A 25,809-nucleotide genomic window follows, 5' to 3' on the forward strand; every position below is an offset into this window, starting at 1 on the left:
GGAACACAAAAAGTTTTTTTCACATTCAGCAGTTCAGTTCGTCGTCAGCCCGTCGTCGTCGCCGAATCCGGCACTGCGATCCCGCGCGCGAGCACGGCGGGCGTCATGACCGAGGAAACAGGTGCGCCGCGCGACTTCGTCGTCGTCGTCGTCGCTCGCGGACGTTTTGTTCTTCCATCGGACCGCGCGCGTCGTCGTCGCCGCCGCCGCGGACCCGCCTCGCGCGCGCGTCCTCGCGTCGCGTCGTCACCCAAATTGAGCTCCGATCCCCCCTCCCACCCCCGCCGATCCCCCCCCCCGGCTCCGCGCCTCCAGACCCGACCGCGGCGGCGGAGAACACGCCGCCGAACGTCGACGCCGCGCCCGCGGACGAGCCCGCGAAACCCGAGGAGCCGGAACCCGCGGCGGCGGCGCCCGAGCCGGAGGCGCCCGCCGCGGAGGAGGACGCCCCCGCGACGACGCCGGTGGAACCTGAAAACGCGGATCCCCCCGACGCGGACGCGGACGCCGAGGACGACGAGGACGACGACGCCGACGCGGCGGAAGAAGAAGAACCCCCCACGGCGGAAGAGCCGCCCGCGATCGACGTGGACATCTTCGAGGCGGCGACGGACGGCGACGTCGCCGCGATCGACGCCGCGGTCCGAGGCGGCGTGCACGTCGATTCGAGGGCGGAGACGACGAACGCGACGCCGCTCGTCGCCGCCGTCGCCGCGAGGCGCACGGCGGCGGCGATCCGCCTCCTCCACCACGGCGCGAACCCGAACGCGCGCGCGAACGCCAACTCCGAGGACGCCAAGACGAACCCCTCGAACGCGAACTCGAACGCGAATAACGCCTCAAAGACGACGGTTACCGCGCCGGAACCGGGACCCCTCGGCGACGGCGCGTTGCATTGGGCGTGCCACGTCGGCGACGAACTCGTCGCCGCCGCGTTGTTATCGCACGGCGCCGACGTCAACGCGGTCGGCGAGCTCGACAACACGCCGCTGCACGTCGCGTGCGCGAATCACCACCTGGGGATCGCGCGGAGGTTGCTCGCGAGGGGCGCGGACGTGCGCGCGGTGAACAACTACGGCACGACGCCGGCGCAGGCGCGTTCTCCTCGCGCCGGTTCCCATACGACCCCGTTCGCGTAGTGAACGCCGATCCTTAAGGACTTTCGCCGTCGTCTCTCCGCCCCCACCCCTCGGTTTCAACGCCCGACCCTATGACGCCTTTCGACTCCGTCTGACGTCCGCCCATCGACTCCACCCCGACGTCGCTATCGTTACGGAACGAACGACCCGCAGAGCGCGACGAAGGAGGCGGTGCGTCGATGCGTCGCCGACGTCGAGAGAGACGGCGAAGTCGCGAGGAGCGCGCTGCGCGTCGCGCTCGCGAGGGAGGCGTTCGACGCCGCGGAGGCGGAGGAGGAGGACGCGAGAGAGACTGCGGCGGCGGAGGAGGCGAAGCGGAGGAAGGAGGAGGAGGTGAAGAAGAAGAGGGAGGCGGTGGACGAGGCGCATCGACTCGCGGAGTTGGAGGACGCGAGACGAGAGCTCGCGGGGGCGAATCAGGTGCGTTCTATACACTGGTCCCCATACGACCCCGTTGGCGTGGTGAACGCCGATCCTTAAGGACTTTGCCCGGCGCGTCTCTCCGCCCATCCCTCGCTTTCAATCCCCGCCATCGACGCCTTTCAACTCCAACTGACGCCTTTCAACTCCACCCCGACATCGCTTTGTATGGAACGACCCTCAGAAGCTCGCGGACATCGCCGCCGCGGAGGAGGCGGCGAGGATCGCCGCGGAGGAAGCGGCGCGGATCGCGGAGGAGGAAAAGGCGCGCGCGAAAGCCGCGAAGAAGAAGGGGAAGAAGGGGAAGAAGTGATGAGGATAGCGCCGCCGCCGCCCTCGTCGAACGCGCTCATCATCAACTCATCTCAACTCTCATTTCGAGCTCCCGCACCCGCCGCGCTCACAGCTGTCACCGCATACGGTGCTTTTCGCCTCGCCTCTAGTTGTACTAGAACGCTTTTAAGAACCGTTCATCGGGGAGGTTTCACCGAGATTTTGTCCGATGGATTTTTTTTGGTTTCGTTTATCAAACTTTTTTTTTTCATCGGCTCAGCTGGAGAGCTCACCCGCACAGCTCACCCGCCCCGTCCGTGACTGGTTTCGCGCGTCTTTTCGACGCGTCCTCCCTCCAGACGACGACGCGCCAGGCACGACGGCGATCGCGACGTCTTCTCGGTCGTAGCGCGACACACGCGAGATCGCGCGGGATGAGCGTCGCGTGCGCGCCCCGCGCGCTTCGCGTCTTCGGCGCGCCGCGCTCGAGAGCTCTGATGACTACCGACGAAAGGACGCCGATCCGATGGGTCGCCGCGTCGGCCAGACCGGTCCGCCGACGCGGCGGCGGCGACGCGAAGACGGTGCAGCGATGGACGACGACGACGACGACGACGACGACGCCGATGACGACGAGGAGGACGACCGGGTTGATTCGTCTGCGCCGCAACGCCGCGATCGCCGCGGACGGGGACGGCGCGTCCTACGCCGACGCGTCCGGCGGGTCCCACGAGGACGCGCCGTCCGAGTCGATGACCGAAGACGAGATGAAACAGCTCGGGTTCGAGAGCGCGACGTCCACGACGACGATCCTGCAGCTCCTGATCTGCGCCGCGACCGCGATCGCGGAGCCGGTGCTCGGGAGCATCGACACGTACTGGGTCGCGTGGCTCGGCACGACCGCGCTCGCGGCGCTCGGACCGAACACGTGCATCTTTTCGTCCATCATCGCGGTGGTGGCGATGCACGGGATCGGGACCGCGACGACGCGGTCCGTCGCCATCGCGCTCGAGCGCGACGTGATCGACAAGAAGAGAGGCGGGAAGGGCGGGTTCGCCGGGAGCACGATGGTAAACGTCATGAGCGTGACGACCGCGTTCGGACTGGCGTGCACCGCGTTTTTGCTCCTCTTCTCCGCGCAAGTCGTAAACTTTATCGGGTGCTCGCCGGAGATCGTGGGCATCGCCGCGGAGTACATGCGATGGCGCGCGATCGGCGTCCCCGCGGTGATCATCATCGACGTCATCGCCGGCGCGTGCCAGTCCGCGCGGGATGCGAAGACCCCCGCGGCGGGCATCCTCCTCGCCGGCGTGCTTAATCTCATCATCGATCCCGTCCTCATCTTCACCGTGGGCATGGGCTTCAACGGCGCCGCGCTCGCGACGGTCATCGCGCAGTACGCCTCCGCGATCATGCTGACGTGGTTCACGTTCAAAGGGCGCGGAATGAAAAACTTTTTCGAGGAGGGCGTCGGGGTGACGACGCCGTTCCCGTCGTTCGACGCGGGCGTCGCGTGGGCCTACGCGAAGGAAGTCTTCAGCGTCCTCGGCCGCGTGTTAAACCTCGTCGCCGTGTGGTTCTACACCGGCGCGGTCGCGTCCGGTCTGGGCGTCAGCGAGGGCGCCGCGCACGTGTTGATATTTCAAATCTGCTGCGTCCTGTCCATCGGCAGCGGCGCGCTGTGCACGGTCGCGAACACGCTGACGGCGCGTTTGTCCGTGTCTCACGGCGACGGCGCGGCGAGGGAAGCGGGCAACGTCGTCGCGTCGTTCGGGGTGGTCACGAGCACGATCTTCTCGGCCTTCTTCTATCTGCTGCGGGTACAAATCTTGGGCGCGTTCACGTCCGACGTCGCCGTCGTCGACGCCGCGCTCGCGGCGTACCCTATCCTGATGGCGTCGGTGATGATGTACTGGTACAAAGCCCTCGAGGGGGCGCTCATCGGCCGCGGCGACGCGGGAGCGGTGAACTGGATCTTCCTCGGCGGCGCCGCCGCGTGCTGGGGGTCGCTGAAATACGCGATCGCGAACGGGGCGTTATCCCTCAAGGCGGTGTGGATGTCGATATTTTACTATTACCTCGTCATCGTCGGGTCGATGTGCGTGCGGTGGGTGTGGTTGAATAAGATAAGGGACCCGCGCGAAAAAAACGCGGACGACGGCGAGCCCATCCCGGCGCACTGAAGGAGGGAAACACCGAACGAGCGCGATTGATTTCCGCTCGTTCGCGCGGGCACACGTCAACGACTATGGATAGTTGACGCGGCGCGCGATCGCGCGGGAAGGCGTCTCTTCTCTTGAAAGAATTTCTTCAACGTATTCGACAAAAATGAATTCAGAATCGACAGACGCGCGCGTCGTCGCTCTCAGCGCTTGCGCTTGTTCTTGCTCACGGACGCGACCGCGATCTTCTTCCCAATCTGATGCGGCAGCCTCTTCACCTTCTCCTTCTTCACCTCCACCGGCGGCGGCGGCGGCGGCGGCGGCGCGGCGGGCGCTTCGCCCCGGCGTTTGCAACTCTTCGGCGCCGTCTCCGTGCCGCATCGGCCCTTCTTCGCGATCACGCACACCGCGCACCGCCCGCCGGGGACGGGGCCGAGGTTCACTCGCGCCTTCTTCTCCTTGCCGTCCTTGCCGCCGCCGCCGCCTGACCTCTTCGCGGAGGATCCTGACCCCGGCGCGGCGGCGGCCGGTTTAGGAGGCTTCGCAGCCTCCTCCTTCGCCCTCTTCGCCGCGGCTTCCTCCTCCTCTTTCCTCTTCTTGTGATGCTCGTCGCAGAAGCCGGCGGTTCTCGGCATCTTGACGCACCGGACGCCGTCCGCGGACTCGTGCTTGCACGTCGTCCTCCCGCTCGCGCTCTTCCCGGGGACGGCGGCGGCGGCGCCGCCGGTCGTCTTCTTGCCGTCCGCGCCGCCCGGGGTCTTCCCTTGGCGCGTCTTCGCCTTGGTGTTGGCCGCGAGCCTCTCCGCCTCCTCCCTCTCGCTCTTCGAGACGACGCACTCGTTGCAGCGCACGTACTCGAACGACTTCGGAAGGTAGAAGCCCATCGACTCCCACTCCGGGTGCCCCTCGACCGCGTCGAACGGGGTATCGCCGTTGCACTCCGCGCAAAACGCGCTCGGGCAGTCGACGCAGCGGAACATCAGCCCGCCCGCCTCGGACGCGGTCCTGTTGCACGACTTGCAGTGGTGCTGCGGGCACTGCCACCCCATCCGCGGCTTGACCACGAGCCGCGCGCACCCCATCGACATGACGCGCGGGCAGTTTCGGCACCGCAGACGCTCCGCGGCGACGTCCGGGGCGAGGAACGCGGGAGGGGGCTTTACGCAGACGCCCTCGCCGTCGCACCCGCAGCACTTCGTCTCGTGTTTGGCCGCGCGTTCCGTAGCCTTGGAGCGCGCGGCTTCGCGCGCCGCCGCCGCGCGCCGTTCTCTGTCCTCCGCCTCCCTCGCCTCCATGATGGACGCCCTCGACACCGCCTGCATCCCTAACCCGGCGCCGGCGTCGACGTACTCGATCGTCTGCACGCGCTCGCGCTTCTTTGTGCCGATGCTCTCGACCCACAGGTCGGCGATCTCCTTCTTCGACGCCGCGTTGGCCTGGTGCTTGTAGTCGCGGCCTTCCCACGTCATGTGCCCCTGCGCCTTGCCGCTGCTCGCGGCGGCGCGCGCGAGCGCCTCCGCGCCCTCGGTCTGCGCGTCCTTCTTCCCGCCCTTGCCCGCCGGGGTCTTCGGGTCCCCCCCGCGCGTCTTCTTCTTCGCGTTCGCGTCGGCTTTCGAATCGTTGAACGCCGCCGGCGCGTCCGCGGCGTGCGCGCCGGCGAGAATAATCTCGCGCAGCTCGGTGAAGGACAACTTCGCCGCCGCCGCCGGGTCTTGCGCGCTCGCCGCGTTCGCGGCGTCGAGCGCCTTGACGTCCGCGCCGGCTTCGAGCCCGGCGAGAACGGCCGCCGCGAGCGACGCCTTCTTCGCGGCGACGGCGAGGATGCCCTCTTCCACGCTCGACGCGTGGCACATGCGAATCACCGTCACCGGTCGCTTCTGCCCCAATCGATGCGCGCGGTCTTGCGCCTGCTGATCGTACGTGGGGTTCCAGTCCGGGTCCGCGAGGATGACCGTGTCCGCGGACTGAAGGTTGATCCCGAGGCCGCCCGCGCGCGTGGAGCACAGGTAGACGAAGTGCCGGCCGTCTGGTTTGTTGAACAGCGCGGTCTCGTATCGCCGCCGCGCGAGCGACGTGCTACCGTCGAGTCTGAGGGTCGTTCCATACGAAGTGACGTCGGGGTGGAGTTGAAAGGCGTCAGAAGCGGAGTTGAAAGGCATCGAGGGCGGGGATCGAAAGCGGGGGGTGGGCGGAGAGATGTAGACGCCGGGCAAAGTCCTTAAGGATCGGCGTTCACCACGCCGACGCGGTCGTATGGGGACCGGTGTATAGAACGCACCTGAGGTGCGCGTGGCCCCTGGCTTCGCAAAACTCTTCGAGGACGTCGAGCATCATGCTAAACTGCGAGAAGATGAGCACCTTGTGCCCGCCCGCGTGGAGCTTCGGGAGCATCTCATCGAGCGCGGTGAGCTTTCCGCTCGCGGCGATGAGCGCTTCGACGCGATCGCCGCCGTGCTTCGCCACCGCCGCGTGCACGGCTTCGTCGCCGAACAAAAACGGATGGCAGCACACCTTTCGGAGTTGCATCAGGAGGTTGTTCAGCTTCGTGAACTGCTGCGAGCCGCCCTTGCGTCCGCCCGTCCCCGGGGTCTTCGCGGGAGCAACCTCGCTCATGCTCTGCGACTTCTTCATCCCGGGCGTCTTCGCCGCCGCGACGTCGATGTCCTCCTCGGCTTCTTCCGAAATCTCTTCGTCGCCGGCGTCGAGCGCGCTCTGCTCCGCGATGCATCTGCCGTTGTCCAGCGCCTCCTTCTCCGACGTCGCGTTCGTCGTCGCGAGCTTGCCGAAGAGCCCCTTCTCGTTCTCGAGAAGGATCTTGTACCACTCTCTTTGATTCTCGGATAACGGAATGCGCACGACCGTTTCCGTTTTCGGCGGGAGGTCCTTGCTCAGCACCGCCGCTTTCGTTCTCCGCAACATGAGCGGCTGAAGAAGCGAACGCGCCGCGGCGACGGCGGTGTCGTCGCCAAACGCCGCGGCGCCGTCCGACTCCATCTTCTCCGCGCCCGCAGCCTCGAGGACGTCCTGGAACAGCACGGACACGAGAGCTCGCAGCTCGTGGAGGTTATTTTGAAGCGGCGTGCCCGTGAGAAGCAGCGCGGACGCGGCGCGGACGCGTCGCACGGCGTGCGAGACGAGAGACGCGTCGTTCTTGACGCGTTGCGCCTCGTCCAAAATCAGATACCGAAAGTGGAACCTCGCCGCGAGCATGGACTGCTCCGCGGTGAGCATCTCGTACGTCGTCACGAGGACGTCGAACGTGCCGTGGATGAGAACCTCTTCTTTGAGGCGGTTACGCTCCGCCTCGGGCCCGTGGAAGGCGACCGCGCGTAGGGAAGGGCACCACCGCTTCGCCTCTTGCACCCACGTCGGCAACACCGAGAGCGGGCAGACGACGAGGTGCGGGCCGCTCTCGTTCTTCGCGTCGCGGAGATACTGCAGAAACGACAGACACTGAAGCGTTTTACCCAAGCCCATATCGTCGCCGAGGATGCCGCCGCCCGCGCCCGCGGCGTGCTGCGCGGCGAGCCACGCGACGCCTTCGCGTTGGTACGGCCGCAGACCCGCGTTGAGGTGGTCCCCTTTTTTCGCCTCGTTCAGCGCCAGTTTCGTCGCCGCGTCGTGCGTGTCCTTGACCTCAGCCTCGCCCTGCGCGTCCGTGAGCGCGGCGAGCCGGTTCATCTCCTTCTCCGGGATCTTCGCTCGGACCATGACGCGCATCGCGTACTTCCCGGAGCGCTTCATGAGATCCGCGCGTCTCGCCGGGTCCGCGGGCTGAGGAAGGAACGGCACGAACCGGTGCCACAGCCGCACGACGAAAATCGCCTTGCGTTCCTCCGTCTTCAGGCCCTCCATCTTCATCTCGAAGTTCGCCGCGAGCCGCATTTCGTTGTCCGTCGCGCCGTCCGGGTTCTCGGCGTTCGCTTTATCACCAGGAGCAGCCTGCGTGGCCGCGCCCGTCGCGGCGACGAGCCCCGCCGATTTTAACCGACGAATGGCAAACGTCGGCGCCGAGTGCTCCGCGCAGAAAAAAATCGCGGGGTCGCCGGCTTCTTTGTCCGCGTACAGGTGCTCCAACCCCGCCGCGCGCGCGCACAGGACGTGGAACCCCTGGAAGCAGTTCTTCATCGAGCACTGCACGCACCCGCCCGCGAGTCCGCACAGGCCGCACATGAGCGCCATCCGGGAGTTCTTCACGCGCGACATGTCGATGACGGGCGCGCACGTCGTAGACGGCGTCACCGCGACTTCGCTGAGGCTCGACGCGCAGCACAAGTGCGCGTGCGAGCCGTCGGCGCCCCAGTCCGTGGCCCATCGAGATGGCGGTTGCACGCGCGCGAGAACGCCGCCGGGGACCGGGCACAGCGCGCACATCCCCGAGTCGTCCGGCATGCCCGGGCCGACTTTGACGCCGTCGACGCAGCCTTGGCAGAACCAGTCCCCTTCCGGCACCTCCGTGAGGCCGTAGCAGGACAGGTGCGCCTGCTCGTCGCAGCCGTCGCACATGACGATGAGGTCGCCCTCGATGCCCCAAAAGTCCGGATCGGCTTCGCCGCAGATGTGGCACAGGTCGCGTTCCATCGCGCTCCACAGCGTCGCGCGTTGACCCTCGGGGCCGCCGGCTTTGCGGGAAATCTCCATCGCCGCCTTCGTCGTCTCCACGCGCTTGATCGCGCGCTCTTTGATCGCGTCGTCGCTGTCGAGGATGTTGTAGTAGTCATCGTAGTTGATCGTGATGAGCTCGGGGGGCGGGTTGTACCGCCGGCCCGGGCGCGGCGGACGCGGGCCGAGGAGCGCGCGGCCGGCGCGAAGCTGCCGCTCAAACGTCTCCATCTCCTCCCGCGAGATCCTCACGCCGTGGTCGTTCCAGCAGTGCTTCTCCATCGACCGCAGGTACTTGAACTCGCGCTTATCGCAGTGCGGGCACGGCACCGCCGCCTTGTCCGCGGGCGCGATCGGGCCCGTCTGCGAGAGAAGCGCTTCGTATTCGCGCTTGACGCGTTCCACCTCGTCGGGGTGCCAAGACACCTCGTTGTTCGTCGCGGCCTCTTGGAGGTTCAGCTCCTCGATCTCGCCCTCGGGATCTTCCTCGTCGACGGGCGCGGGCGCGGGCGTGGGCGCGTCGGTGTCCATCGGGGCGGCGCCGTCCTCCGCCGCCGCCGCGGGCGCCCCCGCGGCCGGCGCCCGTTCCTCCGACTTCGCGGCGTCCGCGCCCTCCTCCTTCTTCTCCGTCGCGGCGTTCTCGTAGAACAGCGTCGCCATCCCGGTCCCCGGGACCAGGTGCGTGACTTTCGCCTTCCACCACGTCCCGTCGTCCGGCCACAGGACTTCGACGTATCGACCGATCAGGCTCGGCTGCACCGCCTCGAGGGGCGTGAGCATCCGCTTGCCCGTGGTCTCGTCCAGGCGTCCGACGAGCTCCACCTCTTTCTTCGGCTCCTCCGCGGCGGCGCCGTCCGCGGACGGCGGCGGCGCGGCGCCGTACGCGGGAGGGCACACGAAGGCCGCGTCGGTCACCACGAATGCCGCGTCGGTCACCACCGCGGGCGCGTCGGGTTTCGACGGCGGCGGCGGCGGCATCGTCGTCGTCGCGCTCGCCCCCGCCGCGCCCGCGGGAAAGGGAAAGCCGGGGGTCGCGCCGATCGCGGGCTGCCCCGGCGGCGCCCCGCTCGCGATCCCGGCGAAAAACGTCGTCTGCGTCGCCGGGATCGGCGGCACCGCGATCGCGACCGGCTGCGGCGCCGCGAGGCGGTCGGACGAGCGCGTGCGCTTCACCGATCGCGTGCGGTCGTCGTCGTCGACCGCGGGCGACGTCCGAGCGTCCACGGCGGCGGCGGGATCTCGCGGCGCGATCGCGGCCGGCGCGCCGCCCGCGCCGCTCGCGTCCGCGGCGGTCGCTTCCGTCGCGTTCGCGTCGTTCGTGGTGGCTTGCATCCCGAACAGGCGCCTCGGAGGGTAGGGTCGGCACCGCGGAAAAACGAAACGCTCAGGGAAGGCGCGCGAGGCGGAGGGGACGCGCGAGGGCGGCGAGATGGAGGGAAAAAGTTCGCGCGCGGCGAGACGCGCGCGCGACGCGCGATCGCGGCGGTGACGACCGCGATCGACGCGGGAAGGGTAAACGATGAACTGCGAGGGATATCAAGGGAAACGCCTCACCGCCGGGTCCGTCATCGCGTTGAAGAACCCGCTCATGGCGCGCGTCAACGACTGGACGATCTCTGTCTTTTTTCCCCACCGTGCGTCGAAGTGGAGGCTTGAACTTCGCGGTCGGTCGGAATGACGACGACCGACCGATCTGAGCTGACCGCCAGTGCAGAAACGCGTGGGTGGCGGCAGGCGAGACTTCTGACGGGATGTGTCCGAACGCGCTCCAGAGTCGGGCGCGCGGGCGCACTCTCAACCGCGCGCGCCGTGTCGCGTCCTCGTCCGTCATGTTGACCACGGACGTCCTCATGCAGAAGGACTTCATCGTCGCCGCGGGCGCGATCGGGTTCAACTACGCGGTCACCATGGCCATCATCTTCGTGAACAAGTTTTTGTTCCTGAAGACCGCGTTTCCGATCTTGTCCCTCGCCGCCGCGCACCTGTGCGTGACGTCTCTGTTCACGCGCGCCGCGCACGCGGGCGGGATATTCAAGCTCAGACACGCGGAGTGGGACGCGCAGATCTTCGCGATCGCGTGTCTGCAAGGCGGCGCGATCGCGCTCGGGCAAGCGTCGCTCAAGATGAACTCCGTCGGGTTCTTTCAGGCGCGTTCTATACACTGGTCCCCATACGACCGCGTCCGCGTGGTGAACGCCGTTCCTTAAGGACTTTTCCCGGCGCCTCTCGACGCCCACCCCCCGCTTCCAATCCCCGCCCTCGGCGCCTTTCAACTTCAACTGACGCCTTTCAACTCCACCCCGACATTCGCTTGTATGGAACGACCCTCAGATCACGAAACAGATGCAAGTGCCGCTCGTGGCGTGCATCGAATACGTCAAACTCGGGAGGAAGATCACGCGACGGAAGATCGTGCTCCTGTGCGCGATGACCGCCGGCGTCGCCGTCGCGTGCGCGAGCGACGTGACGTTCACGTTCGTCGGCGCTTTCATCGCCGCCGCCGGCGTCGCGTGTACGTCCGTGGAGATCGTCTTGTATTCGCACCTTCAACAGGCGCACGGGTGGGAGACGCTGCAGCTGCTGTACAACACGATGCCGTACTGCAGCGCGTTCATGTTCGTCCTCGCGGGGTACCAGGACTGGGGGATCTTAAAGGGGTGGCTCGCTTTAGGGGGGGCTGGGGGGGTAGGCGGCGGCGGCGGCGGCGGCGGCGGCGGCGGCGGCGGCGGCGGCGGGAGCGGGAGCGGCGTCGTCGTCGAGACGGAAGGAGGCGGGGAGGCGGCGGGGTTCAGGATGGACGGCACCGGGGGTTTCCTCTTCGCGTGTTCCTGCGCGCTCGGCCTCGCGGTGAACGTGTCGTCGTGCTTCGTCGGCGGGAAGGCGTCCGCGCTGGTGTACTCCATGCTCGGCCTGGCGAAGACGATCACGATCTTGATCCTCGGCGTGATGTTCTTCGACGCGCCGCCGAGCGCGCGGCAAGACGCCGGCATCGCCGTCGCCGTCGCGAGCATCTGCTGGTACACCGCGGTGACGCTGGAGGAGAAGAGGAAGGCGGCGGCGACCGCGGCGACGACGAGCGACGTGGGGAGGAAATCGAACGGCGACGGAGACGCGTCGAAGCCGTGACGACGGTCGCGCCGGCCGCGTTAGTTCTCGAGGGGGGGCGGTTCTTCATCGCGTGCAGACTATCCTACGAAGGTCGGAAGTAACTATCATACGGTAGACTACGCAGTCGACCCCTCCTCATCGCCCCCCCCGCGCGGTCTTCGCCTTGTACATCGTCCCCAAGATCGCGCTCGTGTGCGGCGTCAACCCGTCCACGATCCCGGACAGCTCGTCGCTCTCTCCCGGGTACAACGCCCACGCGTCGATCACGACGTCGTCGACGTCCGCCGTCGTCGCCACGTCCATCGTCCATCGCCACACCGCCGCGCGCTCGCCGTTGCCCGCGTGACGCGCCCACAGAACGCGGTGCTTCTTCTTCTTCGACGCCGACGCCGCGCGCGCGCCGTCGCCCGGGAGCGCGCGGGAGAGAGACCATGAGACGATCGGGCCGGAGACGCGCGCGCACGACCACGCCGGCGCCGTCGTGTTGAAGACGACTTCGATCGAGACGCCGGCGGTGCTCCTGTCGACTCTCGCGATCGTCAGCGTCGGCGCGGACGCGTCCGTTCCCCACGGCGGCGCGCGCGCTCGCGTCGACGGCAAGATGACGCCCTCGCCGAGGAGGTTCGACACCGGGTAGAGCCCGAAAAAGTCATCCGCGCGCGTCGCGCGTCGCACCCCGTCCCGGTCCAGCGGCGACAACGCGTTCACCGCCGGCACCGAGTCGAACGCGCCGACGACGAACTCGACCGCCGTCTCACTCAGCAGACCGTCGCCGTCCACGCCGTTCGCGTCGTGGTTGTGAATGATCGCGAGGCGTTTCGGCGCGCGCGCGCTGTACGGCGAGCACGCAATCGACGACGCGACCGCGGTCAGCGCCCACGCGAGCGCGACCCGCCGCGCCGTCGTCCTCGCCGTCTTCCCTGAGGTGCGTTCCATACAAAAACAGTTCACCGGTCAGTTGAAAGGGGGAGCGATCAAGTGTTGAAACCGAGCGGTGGGTGAAAAACTTTTGTATAGAACGCACCTGAACACGAAATCGCCGGCGCGAACCCCCCGGCGAGGAGCACCGCCGCGGTCCCGACGCCCGCGCCCATGACCGCGTCGCCGACCGCGAGCCCGATCGGCCAGACGTGCGACCCGAGGATGCCGACCTTCTCGCTGAAGAGCACGAACGTGACGTACGCGATCGGCGCGGAGAGCGCCGCCGCGGGGAGAAGACACGCGAACGCGAAAAAACCCGTCGTCGCCGCCGCCGCGGTTCGCGAACCGCGCCGCAAACGCGCCCACGGCGAGCCCGCGAGGACCAGACCGAACGCCCACAGCGCGCAGACGTACCCCATCGCCGCGCCCGCGGCGCCGACGACCGCGGCGAGGACGGAAGACACGAGCGCCGCGCCGTCGACGCAGTCCGCGACGGACAGCGGCGGGGCGTCGGCGCGGACCCCGACGCGAGATTTTCGCCTCGCGTCCGCGTACGGGTACAGTAACCCGGCCGCCGCGGGGGGCGCGAACAACGCCGCCGTGAGCAACGGCTTCCCAAACCACACCAGCGGTCGGCCGGAGACGAGCGCCCTGGACGCGCCGCACGCCGCGGGGAGCGCCACCGCGGAGACCCACGCGCGGATCGTCGTCTTCGCGCCTCGCGCCGCGCGCGAGCGGCGATCCTTCTTCGCGCCGAGCGTCGTCCTCGCCAGACACGCGAGCAGCGGAACGGCGTGTAACACGCCGTGTAACACCCTATTCTTCGGCCCGTACACGACCCCGAACGCGCCGAAGACGTCGAACAGCGCGGACCCGGTCCCGGGTCCGACGGGGATGCGGCGCGACGACGACGATTCGTTTCCGGAAACGTCGTCCCCTCCGGAGATGCCTTCCGAGATTTCCGAGATTTTCGTCGCGAACGCCTTGGTCGCCTCGAACACGTTCTCTCCGTACGCCTGCACCATCCCTGGCTTGACGCGGTCCACGTCGTCGACGGACGTGTGGTACGTGTACCCGCCGAGCATGGACGCGATGTCGATCCCAGGGAGGTTGCCGTGCGGTTCCGTGGGGTCCCTGAAGACGCTGAAGTCGGTGTCCACGGGCAGAGACGCGAACCGAACCAAATCTCGAATCGTCGGCGTCGTCACCGGCCGCGGCGCGGTCGAGACGTACACCTCCGCGGGCCAGCCCCCGGTCTCTCGGAACATCACGTCCGGGCCCTCGCTGCCGGTCGCCTCGACGTTGATCGCGACGCCGACGGACGCCGCCCACGGGTGGTGCGCGACGAACCCGTGCGCCGCTTGCATGAAGGTCTCTTCGCCGCCGTTGAAGAGGAAGATTATCGGCGCCGGCGGCGGATCGAGGGAGACGACGTACAGGCGGAGAATCTCGAGGAGGATCCCGACGCACGCGGCGCAGTCCGCCGCGCCGGGGCTGCCGAGCGTCGTGTCGAAGTGCGCGTTGAGGAGCACGGACGAGCGCGGTTTGAACGACGACGACGACGACGACGCGTCGCCGCCGCCGCCGCCGCCGCCGCCGCCGCCGCCGCCGCCGCCGCCGCCGCCGCCGCCGCCGCCGCCGCCGGTCGACGGGTCCTCTCTCGCGGCGACGCGCACGACGATGTTCGTCAGGTTCGTGTACGCGTTCGCGATGTCCGCGTTCAAAAAGTTCAGCGCGAAGCTCCCGGACGGTCGGTGCGTCGACAGTCGCACGTCGAGGTCGTCCGCGCGCGCGCGTCGCGCGAGCTCCACGAGCGCGTTCGCCTCCGATCGGACGTACGCCTCGGACGCGTCCATCGCGGGCGTGGAGACGACGCGGACGCCGATGTCCTCCGCGAGGACGCTCGCGTGCGTCATCGCGCGCGCTTCCGAGAAGACGTCGTCCGGCGCGTCGATCGCGAGCGGGGACGGGACGCCGTGCAAGACGCGGTGTCGCGCGAGGAGCGTCAGCAGGAGGCACGCGACGCCGACGAGGAGCGGGTGGAGCGTCGGCGCGGTTGCGCCGTCGGCGCCGCGCGCCGACGCGGACGACGGACGACGCGACGCGCGCGCGTTCGGCGACGGCGCCGCCGCCGCCGCGTCCGCCGCCGCCGCGGGCTCGTCCGCCGCGTGTCCGGTCCGCCGGCGCATCGCGAAGTGGCGCCGGGATGGGGTTCGGACGCTGACGATGATGCGATCGATCATATCGCGTTCTCCGTTCGATTCGTATTTCGCGGCGTCCGAGGGCGTCGATCGGGCACTCCGACGCGCGCGCACCGCGTTTCGCATCGCGCGACGCGAGAGCGAACCTCGGCCGCGCTCGCGCGAGCACGCGAACCCCGCGGCAGGTCGACGCTCGTCCCCCTCGACGCCGAGCCGAGCCGAGAGGAAGCGATCGATCGTCGCGGACGACGAGATCCGGGCACCCCCGTCGCGGCCGTCCATCGTCCGCGCGCCCGCCCGCGACGCGCGACGCGACGTCGTCATCCCCTCGTCCGTCATGTCGAGCGGATGGAACAACTTCAAGAAGGGCTGGGACGAGAAGGTCGTGCCGAAGATGAAAGAGATCGGGGAGAAGATGGCGCCGCCGGCGAAGCCGAAGCCGCCCGAGCGCCCGGAGCTGCTGCCCCTTCGCGAGCTGCAGAAGATCCCGCCGCCGCACCCGGACGGCACCCCGGAGGCGAGGCTCCTCGTCGTGCTTCAGCCCCCCGAGGAGCTCCCGCCGCCGCCGGCGCCCGCGGGGACGTATAACTTCTGCGTACTGGTCGGGAACACGCTCCACGTCAGCGGCATCGGGCCCCTCGCGCCGACGGCGGAGTCGCACCTCGGTCCGGCGGCGGACGCGGCGAATGGCGTCCGAGCCGCGCGGGCGTGCGCGCTGACGATGTTGAGCGTGTTGCGGAAGAAACTCGGGAGCTTGAACCATATCAAGCGGCTCGTGAAAGCGAACGGGTTCGTGGTGGTCGCGGATCCCGCTCCCGCGTCTGTCGGCGGACGACATCCGGAGATGATGAACGGATTCAGCGAGACGATGATGGAGATTTTCGGCGAACGCGGCAAGGGCGCGAGATCCGTCGTTGGCGTCGCCTCGCTGCCGAGGGGGTGGACGATGGAAGTCGACGCCGTGTTCGAGCTGCACGACAACTTGTGATCGATATCGACTCGCGCGCGCACAGTGCGTCGAAGTTTTAGTTTCGCGTCGCGACAGACAGTATCACATTACAAACCCTCCCTCTCGTCGTCGTCGTCGTCGTCGGTCGTCGGCCGTCAGTCGTCGCTCCGATACATGAGCATCGCGCGCGGGTGTAAACCGCCGTCGAGCAACGTCACGCCGCCGTCCGCCGCGCGTTGAAACACCCGCCGCGGGTAATTACTCACGAGCGAATACTCCATCCCGTCCACCTCCTCCAGCGTGTCCACGAAGTCGAACACGTCGGACACCGCGTGCGACGACGAAAACGCGCGCTCTCGCCGCGTCCCGTTCGGCAGCTTCACCGCGACGACGCACGCGCCGTCGGCGTCCGCGGCGACCTCGGCGACCAGCGTCCGCGCCTTGGCCTCGCGGCGACGCGCCAACGTCGCGAGCCTCTCCGTTTCTTTCCTCTCCTCCTCGAGCCGCGCCGCGTCCGCGGCAGCCTCCTCCGCCTCCCGCGTCCGCCTCGCCGCGTCCTCAGGGTCGTTCCATACGAGCGAATGTCGGGGTGGAGTTGAAAGGCGTCAGAAGCGGAGTTGGAAGGCGTTGAGGATGGGGATTGAAAGCGAGGGATGGGCGGAGAGAGACGACGGCAAAAGTCCTTAAGGATCGGCGTTCACCACGCGAACGCCGTCGTATGGGAACTAGTGTGAGATAGAACGCACCTCCGCTTCCCTCGCGGCGGCGGCGTCGCGCTCGCGCTTCGCGTCCGCCTCCAACGACGCGAGAAACGCCGCGTCTTGCTCCGCGCGAATGTCCCGCGCTTCGTCGCGCTGCGGAAGTGAGGAAGGGAAGTGAGCGGAGCGCGTCGGTGGTCAGTTGAAAGGGAGGGACCAAACGATAACGCGATCAGACGTCGAAACGGTTGAAACCGAGGGATGGGTGAAAAACGAAACGAAACGAAACGAAAAAAAAAACGCGCCTCCGTCCGCCGCGCCCGCGCGGCTTCCACGACGTCGCCCTGCTCCGCGATCGCCGTCATCATCACCTCGAGAAGACCGACGGGGTCGATCGCGCCCTCGCACGCCATGAAGAGCTCCGGCCCGCTCGCGCCCTCGGCGTTTTGGAGCAGCGCGACGTACGGGTAGGCGCTCGGTCGGACGCCGGCGACGCCGGCGAGGCGAAAGGCGTCCGAAGTCGTCACGTCGCCGCCCCACGATAACGCGTGCTCCTCGAGGAACGCGACCACGCGCGCGTCGCACAGCGTCTTGACGCAGAACTCGTCCGTGTCCTCGTGCTCCGGGGCGTGGAGGTAGACGAACAGGAACTTGATCGCGCGCTTGGCTTCTCGGAGCGCGTCCGCGTGCGAGCACGGGAGAAACGCCGGCGCCGACGACGCGCCCGCGTCGTCGTCGTCGTCGCGGACGTACTTGTCGTCGAAGTCCGCGATGAACGCGGCCGCGGCGACGACCGGGTCGTCGATCTCGCCGCCGATCGTGACCGGTGGTAACGCACGGACCCGGCGCGTTATCGACGCGGGAAGCACCGCGGAGAGGACGCCCCCGGCGACGCGCAACGCGGCGCCCGCGACGGCGAAGACGATGCGGAACGGAATCGATAAGATTCCGCCCACGACGTCGTTGTTGCTCCGGAACGGCACCGGCCGCGTCGTCGTCGTCGTCGTCGTCGCGCGGCGTCGCCGTCGCGGCCCCGACGGCGGCGGCGGCGGCGGCGGCGGCGGCGGCGCGGAGACACCCAGCGCGTCGTTCACCGCGGCCTCGAGGTCGAACCCGTGCGCCGCGAGCCGCGCTCGACACGCCTCCAGATCCGACTCGCCGGATATGGACGACAGCGTCGCGATCATCTCGTCCTCGGACATCCCCGGGGAGGTCATCCGCGCGGGTCGACGCGCGCGGTGGACGCCTTACGCGAGGGGGGGGGTGCGCCGGGCGATATCGGCGAGCGGTCGATGCCGCGCCGTGCCGTCGCGCTATCCCTAATCGACGCCCGCGCGCGAATTCAGGCCGGCCTTTACCTTTTCGCGCGCGTCTTCCGATGCGCTTTTTCAGATCTCGCAGACGGAGAGATGCGCTGATGACCTTTTCGGGGCGTCGTCGTCGTCGTCGTCTTCTCTTTAACATCATCATCAACATGGTGTGTGTTCCAATCACAAAAAAATCATCGCTAAATGACTAAACGCGCGTGCTGCGATGCGCGTGGCGCGGTGCGAATGCATTGCGGCTACGTCGTCGAAGGCGAGACGTCCGTCGCGCGCGGGCGTCGAAATGTCGCCGTCCGAACGCGCCCGCCTTCTCTCTCGAGAGAGAGGCGCGCGCGCTTCAAGACGGAGCGACGCCCGCGCGGCCGCCTTCCTTCGTCGTCCCCTCCTCCTCCTCCTCCTCATATCTTTGCGGCGTTCGTTCTCATGACCACCCACTCGCTCACGGCGTGACGCCGTCGCCGTCGTCCCCGTCCTCCCCCGGCTCCTCTTTGATCCCCGGAGACTGATCGTCGCCGTCCGAGTCCCCCGCGGCGAGCGCGGCGGCGCGCTTCGCGCTCGCCATCGCCTCCGCGGCGGCCGTCTTCCCCGCGGCGGCGGCGGCAGCCTTCTCCTCCTCCGTCGGCCCGTCCGGCACCCGCGGCGCCTCCGTGTCCACAACCCCACCCGCGGCGACGACGCTCTTCCGCAGCGTCGTGTTGTCAGCGCTCAGCGCTTCGCAATTCGCGAGCAGCCGCGCCACCTCCGCCTTGAGCGACGCGTTCTCCTCGACGAGCCCGCCGACGCGCGAGCCGAGCGCCTCGCACTCCGCCTGCTTCCGCAGCCGGCTCCGTCGCGCGGACTCGCGGTTGCTCTGCTTCCTGCGCTGCCGTTTGAGCTCGCGCTCGTCCGCGGGGCCGCCGCCGCCCCCGGGGACCGGGAACCCGCTGCGGCCGCCGGCGCTGTCGTCGCCCGCGCTCATGAGCGAGTCATCGCTGCCGCGTTTTTGACCCACCCCCGCGCCATTCGCGGCGGTCGCGGAAGGGTCGTACGACGCGCCGTATCCGCCGTACCCGCCGTTCGTGGCGTACGCGGCCATGTTCGCCGCGGCCGCGCCGCCGAACGCGCCGGGCTGCGCCCACATTTGCGCGTACAGGTTCGGGTTTTGCGCCATCTGCGCGTAGTACGATTGCATCTGCGCGCGCGTCGCGTCGTTCATCTGATTCGTCACGCTTTGGCCGTTCATCGCGCCCGCCGCGCCTCCCGCGTCCGGGGGCTTGACGCCGTACGCGTACGCGTTCTGCATCGCGGCCGCGGCGGCCCACTGCTGCGCGTACTCGTTCGTGGACGCGTTGATCGACCCCGCGTTGATCGACCCCGCGTTGATCGACCCCGCGTTGACCCCCGCGTTCGCGGGCGCGGGGGACTCCTGGTTCGACGGCGCGGAGGCCTCCGCGGCGACCATGTCGTCAGGCGTCTTTTTTCCTCGTCTCTCCTTTCGCCTTTAGTCCGCTTCTTCGAAAGCGACGACCGGCGACGTCACGCGCGCGCGCGCGTCCGCTTCTCGGCGCGCGCGCGGTCGGATCGCTCCCCGGCGCGCGCGTCTGCGCGTGCGTCGCGCGGAGGTCGGTCTTCTCGCGATGCCCGCGCCGTTCGCGCCGCGCGGAGGCCTCGCGATCGCGCGCGTCGACCGCCGGCGCGAGACGACGAGATCGCGTCCCTTTAAAGCTCCGCTCCGCTGCCACCGAGGCGCGAGCGACGCCGCGCGATCGTCGGCGACGGCGCGGACCCGGCCGCGGACCCGGCGGTCGTGCGAGCTCGCGCGGGAGTCCGCGACGGTCGGCGACGCGTGCGAGCTTCGAAACTCGCGCGCGCGTCTCTTTGAGCGCGTCGCGTCGCGTCGCGCGCGCGGACGACCTCGCGACGTTTTCGCGCGAACGTATGACTCTCCGTCGCGCGCAGAACGGGACGCTCACCGTCTCTCGTTCGAGTGACGTGGTCGGCGATCTGGCGAAAGAATTTTGCGCGAGAAGAAATGATAGGTTATGGGCTTTCACACTCTGCTCGTTTTTTAACTTTTCGTCACAGCTGTTCGTTCGGTGCGTCACTCTGCGCGACGCGGCGAGGCGCCCGGAGAGGACCGCGCGACCGAGCGTCATGCCGCCGCGGGGGATGTCCGCGGAGGACAAACGGAAGACGGTATTGTCCTTGTTCCACGAGAGCGGCGAGCCGTGGTGCGCGTCGCGTCGTCGTCGTCGTCGTCGTCCTCAGCGCGCGTCGTCGTGTTTTTTGCGCACCCGAGACGCTCGAATCGATGCACCCCCCGATCTCGTCGCGTCGCCCCTCATCCCCCCTCCCCCCACGCGTCCGCAGGCTCCTCAAAGACATGGAGAAGGCCGCGGCGAAGCGCGGCGTCGTGTTCCAGGCCGTGAAAGACGTCGTGCAATCGCTCGTGGACGACAGCGTCGTGCACGTCGACAAGATCGGGACGTCGAACATCTACTGGGCGTTCCCGGGCGAGGCGTCCGCGGCGCTGAGCAATAAGCTCAAATCCCTGGAGTGCGAGCTCGCGAAGACGGCGAGCGAGAGCGTGGACTTGGACGAGCGGCTCGAGAAAGCGGCGGAGGACCACCCGGTCAGCGAGGAGAGGACGATGGCGGAGGTGATGCTGTCGTCGGCGTCGGACGCGAACAAAACCTTGAAGGCGGAGCTCGCGCGGTTTCAAAGCGGCGACGACGCCGTCTTAGACGCGATGAAAACCGGGACGCCGATCGCGAAGGAGGCGGTCGAGCGGTGGACGGACAACGTCTTCATGCTGAAGAGCTTCGTGGAGAAGAAGATGGGCGACAGAGCCGGGTGCGAGCAGTTCTTCAAGCAGACCGGGGACATCAACTTCAACAACTTCGACTACGTCGAGTGAGGTGCGTTCTATACACTGGTTCCCATACGACCACGTTGGCGTGGTGAACGCCGATCCTTAAGGACTTTTGCCGTCGCCTCTCTCCGCCCACACCTCGCGTTCAATCCCCGCCGTCGGCGCCTTTCAACTTCAACTGACGCCTTTCAACTCCACCCCGACGTTCGCTTGTATAGAACGGCCCTGACGACGACGACGACGACGGTCGGCGAGACGCGAGCGGAGGACAGACGACGCCGGGAGGGACCGCGGCGGGGGACAACGACGACGACGACGACGACGACGACGCGGCGACGAACGCGACGAACGACGACGAGAAAAATTCAGCGAGCTTGTAGTGTGATGGTATCATCGAACGATTGCATCTTTTCGAAGAAGCGCCGCTTTCGCGCCCGCCGCTCACGCCTCCGGCGACGCGCCGATCGCGTCGGCGGCGACGTCGGCGACCGCGTCGACGACGTCCTGCACCGCCTCCATCGCCCCTTCCATGGCGTCCGCCGCCGCCTCGACGCCGCTCCCGTCGCCGACGACGTCGCCGACGGCGGCGGCGACCGCGCCCGCGCCCGCGGCGGCGACCGCGCCCGCGCCCGCGGCGGCGCCCGCGGCGGCGGCGTCCGCGCCCCGCGCCGCCACCGCGTCTTTGCCCTCCTGAAACAGCTTCATCCCGTCGCCCGGTCTCAGCTCCCCGCGCTGCATCGCCTTCACGAGCTCCGTGGACTCCGGCCGGCGCAGCAGCCCGCGGACGTTCCTCTCGCCGGTGCCGAAGCACACGCCGCACACGCGCGCGCCTCTGCCGAAGCACTGCGGGCACTCCGTGAACTCGTACGTGTCCTGCGCGCGCTTGCGGTTGAGCGCCTTCCACTTCCCGGTGCCGCCGCACATGTCGCACGCGACGACGCCCTTGCCGCCGCACTCTAAGCACGAGGTGTCGTCCAGCGCGCGCGCGGAGCCCGCGAAGGTCATCGTCGCGGACGCGAGGGATATGAGGCCGGCGGCGCGGCGGGTCACGCGCGGGGATCCCGTCGCGTTATCGTCATCTTCTTCCGCCGATTTCGAGACGACGCCGTCGCCGCGCGCGGAGGACGCGGAGACGACGACGCGCGCGGGGCGCGACGTCGCGTTCGCGGCGCGCGCGCGCTTCGGCGCGTTCGAGGACGCGCTCGAGACGACGCCGGAGCCGGCGCAGCACGCGCAGACGCGCGTCGGGAGCGAGGCCATCGCGCGATCGTCGGAGTGACGTGTCTCGCGACCGCCGCCGTCCGTTCAGACGCTTGGAAAAAGATCTTCCAGTGTGCAGCCGGCCGGAGCGATTCATCATCACGCCAGTGGCGACGCGCGCGTCGCGGCGTCTCGCGCGCGATGCCGAAAGAGAAGGTCGTCGCGAAGGAAGAGCCCGTGCCGGACACGTGCGGGGACGCGTTCAAGAACGCGTGGGACTGCTACTGTCCGTCCGCGGCCCGCGCGTCGCCGTCGCGTTCGTCGTCGTTCTCGCGGGGTGGCGCGATCGCGCGCCCATCTCATTCATCTCCCGACGACTCGATCCGACCTCCTCTGACCTCCTCGTTCGCGTTCCTCCCGCAGCGATGCAGTACCAGATGACGTTGTATTACCGCTACGGCGAGTTAGACTCGTGCAGCGGGCGGTGGGAGGCGGTGATGGCGTGCATGGACAAGGACAAGAGGTGCGCGTCGCTCGTGACTCGATCGGTCTCGTCCCTCGGATGGAATTAGGGCACCTTCGTTTCGTTCCAACCGTCCGCGCGCGCCGCCAGAAATCCCTCAATCTAACCCACCCCCTACACCAATCCACCCCCACCCCCTCTTCCGCGACCCACAGGAAAGGCGAGTCGCTGTCCGCGAAGGCGCCCGTGGACCTGGGTCGGGCGAAATCGAAGCCGTACTGGGACTTGATGACACGGGAGGAGGCGGGCAAGCGGTGGCGGGCGGCGTTCGGCGACGCCCCGGGCGCGGTGCCGAGCGAGCAGGAGGCGAAGCGCCGGGCCGCGAAAGCCGCGGCGAAAGCGGCCGCGGACGTTGAGGGCACGGAGAAGAGATAGTAGTCTGATTAGCGCCCGAGGCGACGACGGGTTTGGGACGTAGACGCGTGTTAGTAGGGTTCGGCCGCAGCCGCGGGCAGGGCGGCGCTTCCGTTCGCGAAAAAATATCATAACTTAGTAGAGGTTTGCCAGACGAAGCCACCACAGCACTCTCCCCGGCGTCGTCGTCCCCAGCCCGTCGTCGCGTCCGAGGTTTCCTCACCGCCGTAGAAAAAAGCTACGACCTTTCCCTCGCGCCGCCACTTCAAAAGATGCGCTGGGTCGCGACGGCGACGGCACAGTTCCTTCGCAACCGACACGCGCAGCTCACGCGCGCGTTCTCTCGCAACAGCGCTCCCCCGAACGACAAACCCTCCGCCGCCGCCATGGACACTACCGAGCGAGCCGCCGCAACGCCCGTCGCGCCCGTCCTGCCAGGGGTCAAGGAGCACCTCGTCCACCACGACTACACGGTTCGTTCGCGTCTCTCGCCGCGCGCGACGCCCCCCGCTCTCGCGCTCGCTCGTCCCGCGCTCGCCTCACGCTCCGCCGCCCCCGCGCTCTCGCAGTGGCTCAGCGCGGAGACCGCGAGGTCGCACGCGCTGCACGAGATCTGCAAGCAGTTCAATTGCACGGAGCAGGGCGCGAAGAACGCGATGTCGCGCCGCGAGATCCCCGAGTGCAAGGACTGGCACCACCACAACGGGTCGTGGAAGCAGAAGGAGACGCCCGGCGGCTCCGTGAAGATGCCCGCGGGACACCCGATCAGCAAGATCGTCGGCAAGCGCTCATTCCCGGACGGGACGATCCAGTACAAAGGTGCGACGACGAACTCGCGACGCGGAGACGCCTCTCGCGTCGCCGCGGCGAGTTTCTTTCCTTTTCTGCAAACCCTAACGTCGAGCGACCGACGTGACGAACGCCCTCGGTTTTTTTTTTCTCGCAGTCACCTGGGCGGACTACGACGACACGCACGCGACGTGGGAATCCCCTGAGAACATCCAGCACGCGAAAGACATGGTCGCGGCGTTCGAAAAGTCACACGTGGAGTGAGCGAGGAGGAGAATCGACCCGCGGAGCGCGAGAAGACGAGGACGCAGACGGTAGAGGAAGACGAAGACGTTGAAGAAGAAGAAGAAGAAAAAGAAAAAGAAGAAGAAGAAGAAGAAGCGAAGACGAACGAACGACCGAAAAACGAACGACGACGCGCGCGACGTCGCGAGAGATACAATACCACGTAAAAAGACGCACGAAAGTGAACGCACGCTCGTAAAAACGACACACGTAAAGAATACCACCGACGCGCGGTCCTACTACAGTACGACAAACTCACGGCTCCAACACGCGCTGAATGACCCCGAGGACAGCCTCCACCGGCAGCGCGGGCGCGCTTCTTCGCGACCCCTCCCCCGCGTCCTCCTCCTCCTCGCCGTCGCTCGCTTCCACGTCGATCGCGTCCGTTAAAACCTCCCTCTGCGCGTCCGCGGGTAAGTCGAGCAGCTCGCGAAGCAACGCGCCGTCGATCACGAGCGGCGGCGGCGGCGCCCTCGCCGGCGCGTTCGCTTTCGGCCACGGCGGCGCGCCGCCGCCGCCGCCGCCCGCGCCGCGGTCGTTCCGTCCGCGCGGCGGCCAAGCGCCCGTCGCGCACGCGTGACTCGCGCCGAGGACGGGGGCGACGTGAGGGTGCGCGCGGCAGCGGCGCGTCGCCTCGCGAAGGACCGCCCAGTCCGCGATCGCGAGCTCGGAGAGCATCGAGACGCCGCCTTGTCTCGTCCCGATGAGGACGGACGGTGCCCTTTTCGTAAAAATGCTTTCGCTTTCGCCGCCGCCGCCGTCGTCGCCGCCGCCGTCGTCGCCGCCGCCGCCGCCGTCGTCTCCCATCACCAGCATCGCGGACGGCTTCGCCCTGAGCGTGAAGCTCGCGGCGAGGCTCAAGTTCTGTTCCGGCGAGCACGCGCCCTCCTCCGCGCCCCACGCGTCGTCGTCCTCGCGTCTTCGAAGCACGAAAATCCTCCCGCTCGAGTCGATCCCGCACGTCTCGCCGCGTCGCCGCGCGCAGAGGTCGACGACGCGCCGCGTCGTCGCCTCGGCGCCGACGAACGCGAACGACGGGTACTCCAACCCGCCCGGCCCGGCGTGCTCGTCCGCGGTCTTCATCGTGAACGCGGAGACGCCCTCGCGCTCGTCCGCGAACGCGATGGGGATGGCGCGCTCGCCGCCGCCGCCGCCGCCGCCGCCGCCGCTCGCGATGGCGCGCACGCGTCGCCGCGCGGACAGATGCGCGTAGTTCGACGCCACGAGCGTCCCCGCGAGCGTCCCGCGGACGGACTCCGCCTCCTCCGCGGCGTCGAACGCGTCGCGTTGGTACGCGCGGACGCAGTACACCCTCGGTCCGCAGCCGACGAACACGAGCCCCGGACCCGCGGGCGCGACGCACGTCGCCGGGTGCGGCAGCGCCACCGTCGCGGCAACCTCAAACGCTCGTCTCCAAGGCGTTTCAACGAGACGCATGAGCAGTAATCGCCCCTCGACGCGCCGATGGCTCCGGAGGCTGATGCCGACGCGTATGCGCCGCGGCCGACACGCGGGGCCGCGCAAGGCGACGGCGACGACGCCGCCGAGAACGCCCGGAGGCGGCGGGACGTGGCACAGCGCCTTGGCGGACGCGTCGGCGGTCGTCAGGACGTGCGTCAGCGGCGCGGCGTCGTCCATCGCATCATCATCTCGCGCGCGCGTTACTTCCCTATTATCCTCCTGCTTCTCCTCTGAACGACGCATTGAAGGATTTGCGGCGGCGTCCGCGCGCGTCGTCGTCGTCGTCTCCTCGCCCACCTCCGCGTCGTCGTCGTCGTCGTCGTCGTCGTCGTCTTCGAACCGATCGCGCGGTCGAAACGCCTTCACCTCCCACCGCGCGACGCGATCGTCGATCCCGGTGATGGACACGCCGCCGGTCGTCCGCACGGCCGCGATCAGCGCGTTCCCCGTGACCGCGTCTCGCGCGACGAGCCGAACCGGAGCGTCGTCGCGCGCCGCCCCGCGCGGGCCCCCACCACCCGGAGGGGATCCTCAGAGTCGACCGCAGG

General features: G+C 68.4%; 15 protein-coding genes across 15 annotated transcripts in view; 7 read left to right on the forward strand and 8 right to left on the reverse strand.

Annotated features, from left to right (window-relative positions):
- Positions 1-103: 103 nt before the first annotated feature.
- Positions 104-595, reverse strand: MICPUCDRAFT_41121 (uncharacterized protein; the record flags this gene model as incomplete). Its single annotated transcript, XM_003060778.1, has 1 exon — positions 104-595. One exon carries the CDS (start codon positions 593-595, stop codon positions 104-106), a length of 492 nt encoding a protein of 163 aa, XP_003060824.1.
- A 292-nt stretch (positions 596-887) lies between these two features.
- On the forward strand, positions 888-1,139 carry MICPUCDRAFT_19380 (uncharacterized protein; the record flags this gene model as incomplete). The annotated part of the gene is made up of 1 exon (XM_003060477.1): positions 888-1,139. A coding segment is annotated over one exon (252 nt), but the record flags the coding sequence as incomplete, so codon positions are not given.
- A 1,445-nt stretch (positions 1,140-2,584) lies between these two features.
- MICPUCDRAFT_69308 (Multidrug/Oligosaccharidyl-lipid/Polysaccharide flippase superfamily) lies at positions 2,585-4,156 on the forward strand (the record flags this gene model as incomplete). The annotated part of the gene is made up of 1 exon (XM_003060478.1): positions 2,585-4,156. One exon carries the CDS (start codon positions 2,585-2,587, stop codon positions 4,013-4,015), a length of 1,431 nt encoding a protein of 476 aa, XP_003060524.1. The 3' UTR covers positions 4,016-4,156.
- Positions 4,157-5,793: 1,637 nt separating this feature from the next.
- MICPUCDRAFT_28122 (uncharacterized protein) lies at positions 5,794-6,870 on the reverse strand (the record flags this gene model as incomplete). The annotated part of the gene is made up of 2 exons (XM_003060779.1): positions 6,273-6,870; positions 5,794-6,082 (listed from the first exon to the last, which is right to left on the reverse strand). Coding segments are annotated over exons 1-2 (642 nt in total), but the record flags the coding sequence as incomplete, so codon positions are not given.
- A 1,198-nt stretch (positions 6,871-8,068) lies between these two features.
- MICPUCDRAFT_19037 (uncharacterized protein) lies at positions 8,069-8,635 on the reverse strand (the record flags this gene model as incomplete). The annotated part of the gene is made up of 1 exon (XM_003060780.1): positions 8,069-8,635. A coding segment is annotated over one exon (567 nt), but the record flags the coding sequence as incomplete, so codon positions are not given.
- A 1,712-nt stretch (positions 8,636-10,347) lies between these two features.
- On the forward strand, positions 10,348-11,722 carry MICPUCDRAFT_60438 (uncharacterized protein; the record flags this gene model as incomplete). The annotated part of the gene is made up of 2 exons (XM_003060479.1): positions 10,348-10,794; positions 10,928-11,722. 2 exons carry the CDS (start codon positions 10,348-10,350, stop codon positions 11,720-11,722), a joined length of 1,242 nt encoding a protein of 413 aa, XP_003060525.1.
- A 61-nt stretch (positions 11,723-11,783) lies between these two features.
- On the reverse strand, positions 11,784-13,992 carry MICPUCDRAFT_69312 (uncharacterized protein; the record flags this gene model as incomplete). Its single annotated transcript, XM_003060781.1, has 2 exons — positions 11,784-12,624; positions 12,729-13,992. 2 exons carry the CDS (start codon positions 13,990-13,992, stop codon positions 11,840-11,842), a joined length of 2,049 nt encoding a protein of 682 aa, XP_003060827.1. The 3' UTR covers positions 11,784-11,839.
- A 941-nt stretch (positions 13,993-14,933) lies between these two features.
- Positions 14,934-15,897, forward strand: MICPUCDRAFT_60440 (uncharacterized protein). Its single transcript, XM_003060480.1, has one exon. The coding sequence runs from the start codon at positions 15,164-15,166 to the stop codon at positions 15,812-15,814; it is 651 nt and encodes a 216-aa protein (XP_003060526.1). The 5' UTR covers positions 14,934-15,163; the 3' UTR covers positions 15,815-15,897.
- Positions 15,898-15,930: 33 nt separating this feature from the next.
- On the reverse strand, positions 15,931-17,675 carry MICPUCDRAFT_60441 (uncharacterized protein; the record flags this gene model as incomplete). The annotated part of the gene is made up of 3 exons (XM_003060782.1): positions 15,931-16,332; positions 16,522-16,629; positions 16,758-17,675. The coding sequence occupies 3 exons, from the start codon at positions 17,673-17,675 to the stop codon at positions 15,931-15,933; spliced, it is 1,428 nt and encodes a 475-aa protein (XP_003060828.1).
- An 820-nt stretch (positions 17,676-18,495) lies between these two features.
- MICPUCDRAFT_9929 (uncharacterized protein) lies at positions 18,496-18,684 on the reverse strand (the record flags this gene model as incomplete). The annotated part of the gene is made up of 1 exon (XM_003060783.1): positions 18,496-18,684. A coding segment is annotated over one exon (189 nt), but the record flags the coding sequence as incomplete, so codon positions are not given.
- A 1,233-nt stretch (positions 18,685-19,917) lies between these two features.
- Positions 19,918-21,035, forward strand: MND1 (Mnd1 meiotic DNA recombination/cross-over promotion). Its single transcript, XM_003060481.1, has 3 exons — positions 19,918-20,008; positions 20,148-20,695; positions 20,868-21,035. The coding sequence occupies exons 1-2, from the start codon at positions 19,932-19,934 to the stop codon at positions 20,692-20,694; spliced, it is 624 nt and encodes a 207-aa protein (XP_003060527.1). The 5' UTR covers positions 19,918-19,931; the 3' UTR covers position 20,695; positions 20,868-21,035.
- Positions 21,036-21,090: 55 nt separating this feature from the next.
- On the reverse strand, positions 21,091-21,654 carry MICPUCDRAFT_41127 (uncharacterized protein; the record flags this gene model as incomplete). Its single annotated transcript, XM_003060784.1, has 1 exon — positions 21,091-21,654. The coding sequence occupies one exon, from the start codon at positions 21,652-21,654 to the stop codon at positions 21,091-21,093; it is 564 nt and encodes a 187-aa protein (XP_003060830.1).
- A 620-nt stretch (positions 21,655-22,274) lies between these two features.
- Positions 22,275-22,747, forward strand: MICPUCDRAFT_60445 (uncharacterized protein; the record flags this gene model as incomplete). Its single annotated transcript, XM_003060482.1, has 2 exons — positions 22,275-22,372; positions 22,528-22,747. 2 exons carry the CDS (start codon positions 22,275-22,277, stop codon positions 22,745-22,747), a joined length of 318 nt encoding a protein of 105 aa, XP_003060528.1.
- A 251-nt stretch (positions 22,748-22,998) lies between these two features.
- Positions 22,999-23,779, forward strand: MICPUCDRAFT_60446 (uncharacterized protein; the record flags this gene model as incomplete). The annotated part of the gene is made up of 2 exons (XM_003060483.1): positions 22,999-23,545; positions 23,673-23,779. 2 exons carry the CDS (start codon positions 22,999-23,001, stop codon positions 23,777-23,779), a joined length of 654 nt encoding a protein of 217 aa, XP_003060529.1.
- Positions 23,780-24,055: 276 nt separating this feature from the next.
- The window catches only part of MICPUCDRAFT_41129 (uncharacterized protein), a gene marked incomplete at both ends in the record, with an annotated part of 6,132 nt that continues 4,378 nt past the window's right edge, over positions 24,056-25,809 (reverse strand). Inside the window, one exon of the mRNA XM_003060785.1 lies at positions 24,056-25,719. Within this exon, the coding sequence (XP_003060831.1) occupies positions 24,056-25,719 (1,664 nt within the window). The remainder of the gene's footprint in view (positions 25,720-25,809) is intronic.

This window comes from Micromonas pusilla (genome assembly GCF_000151265.4).
Source record: "Micromonas pusilla CCMP1545 genomic scaffold MICPUCscaffold_8, whole genome shotgun sequence".
Taxonomy (NCBI): Eukaryota; Viridiplantae; Chlorophyta; class Mamiellophyceae; order Mamiellales; family Mamiellaceae; genus Micromonas; species Micromonas pusilla.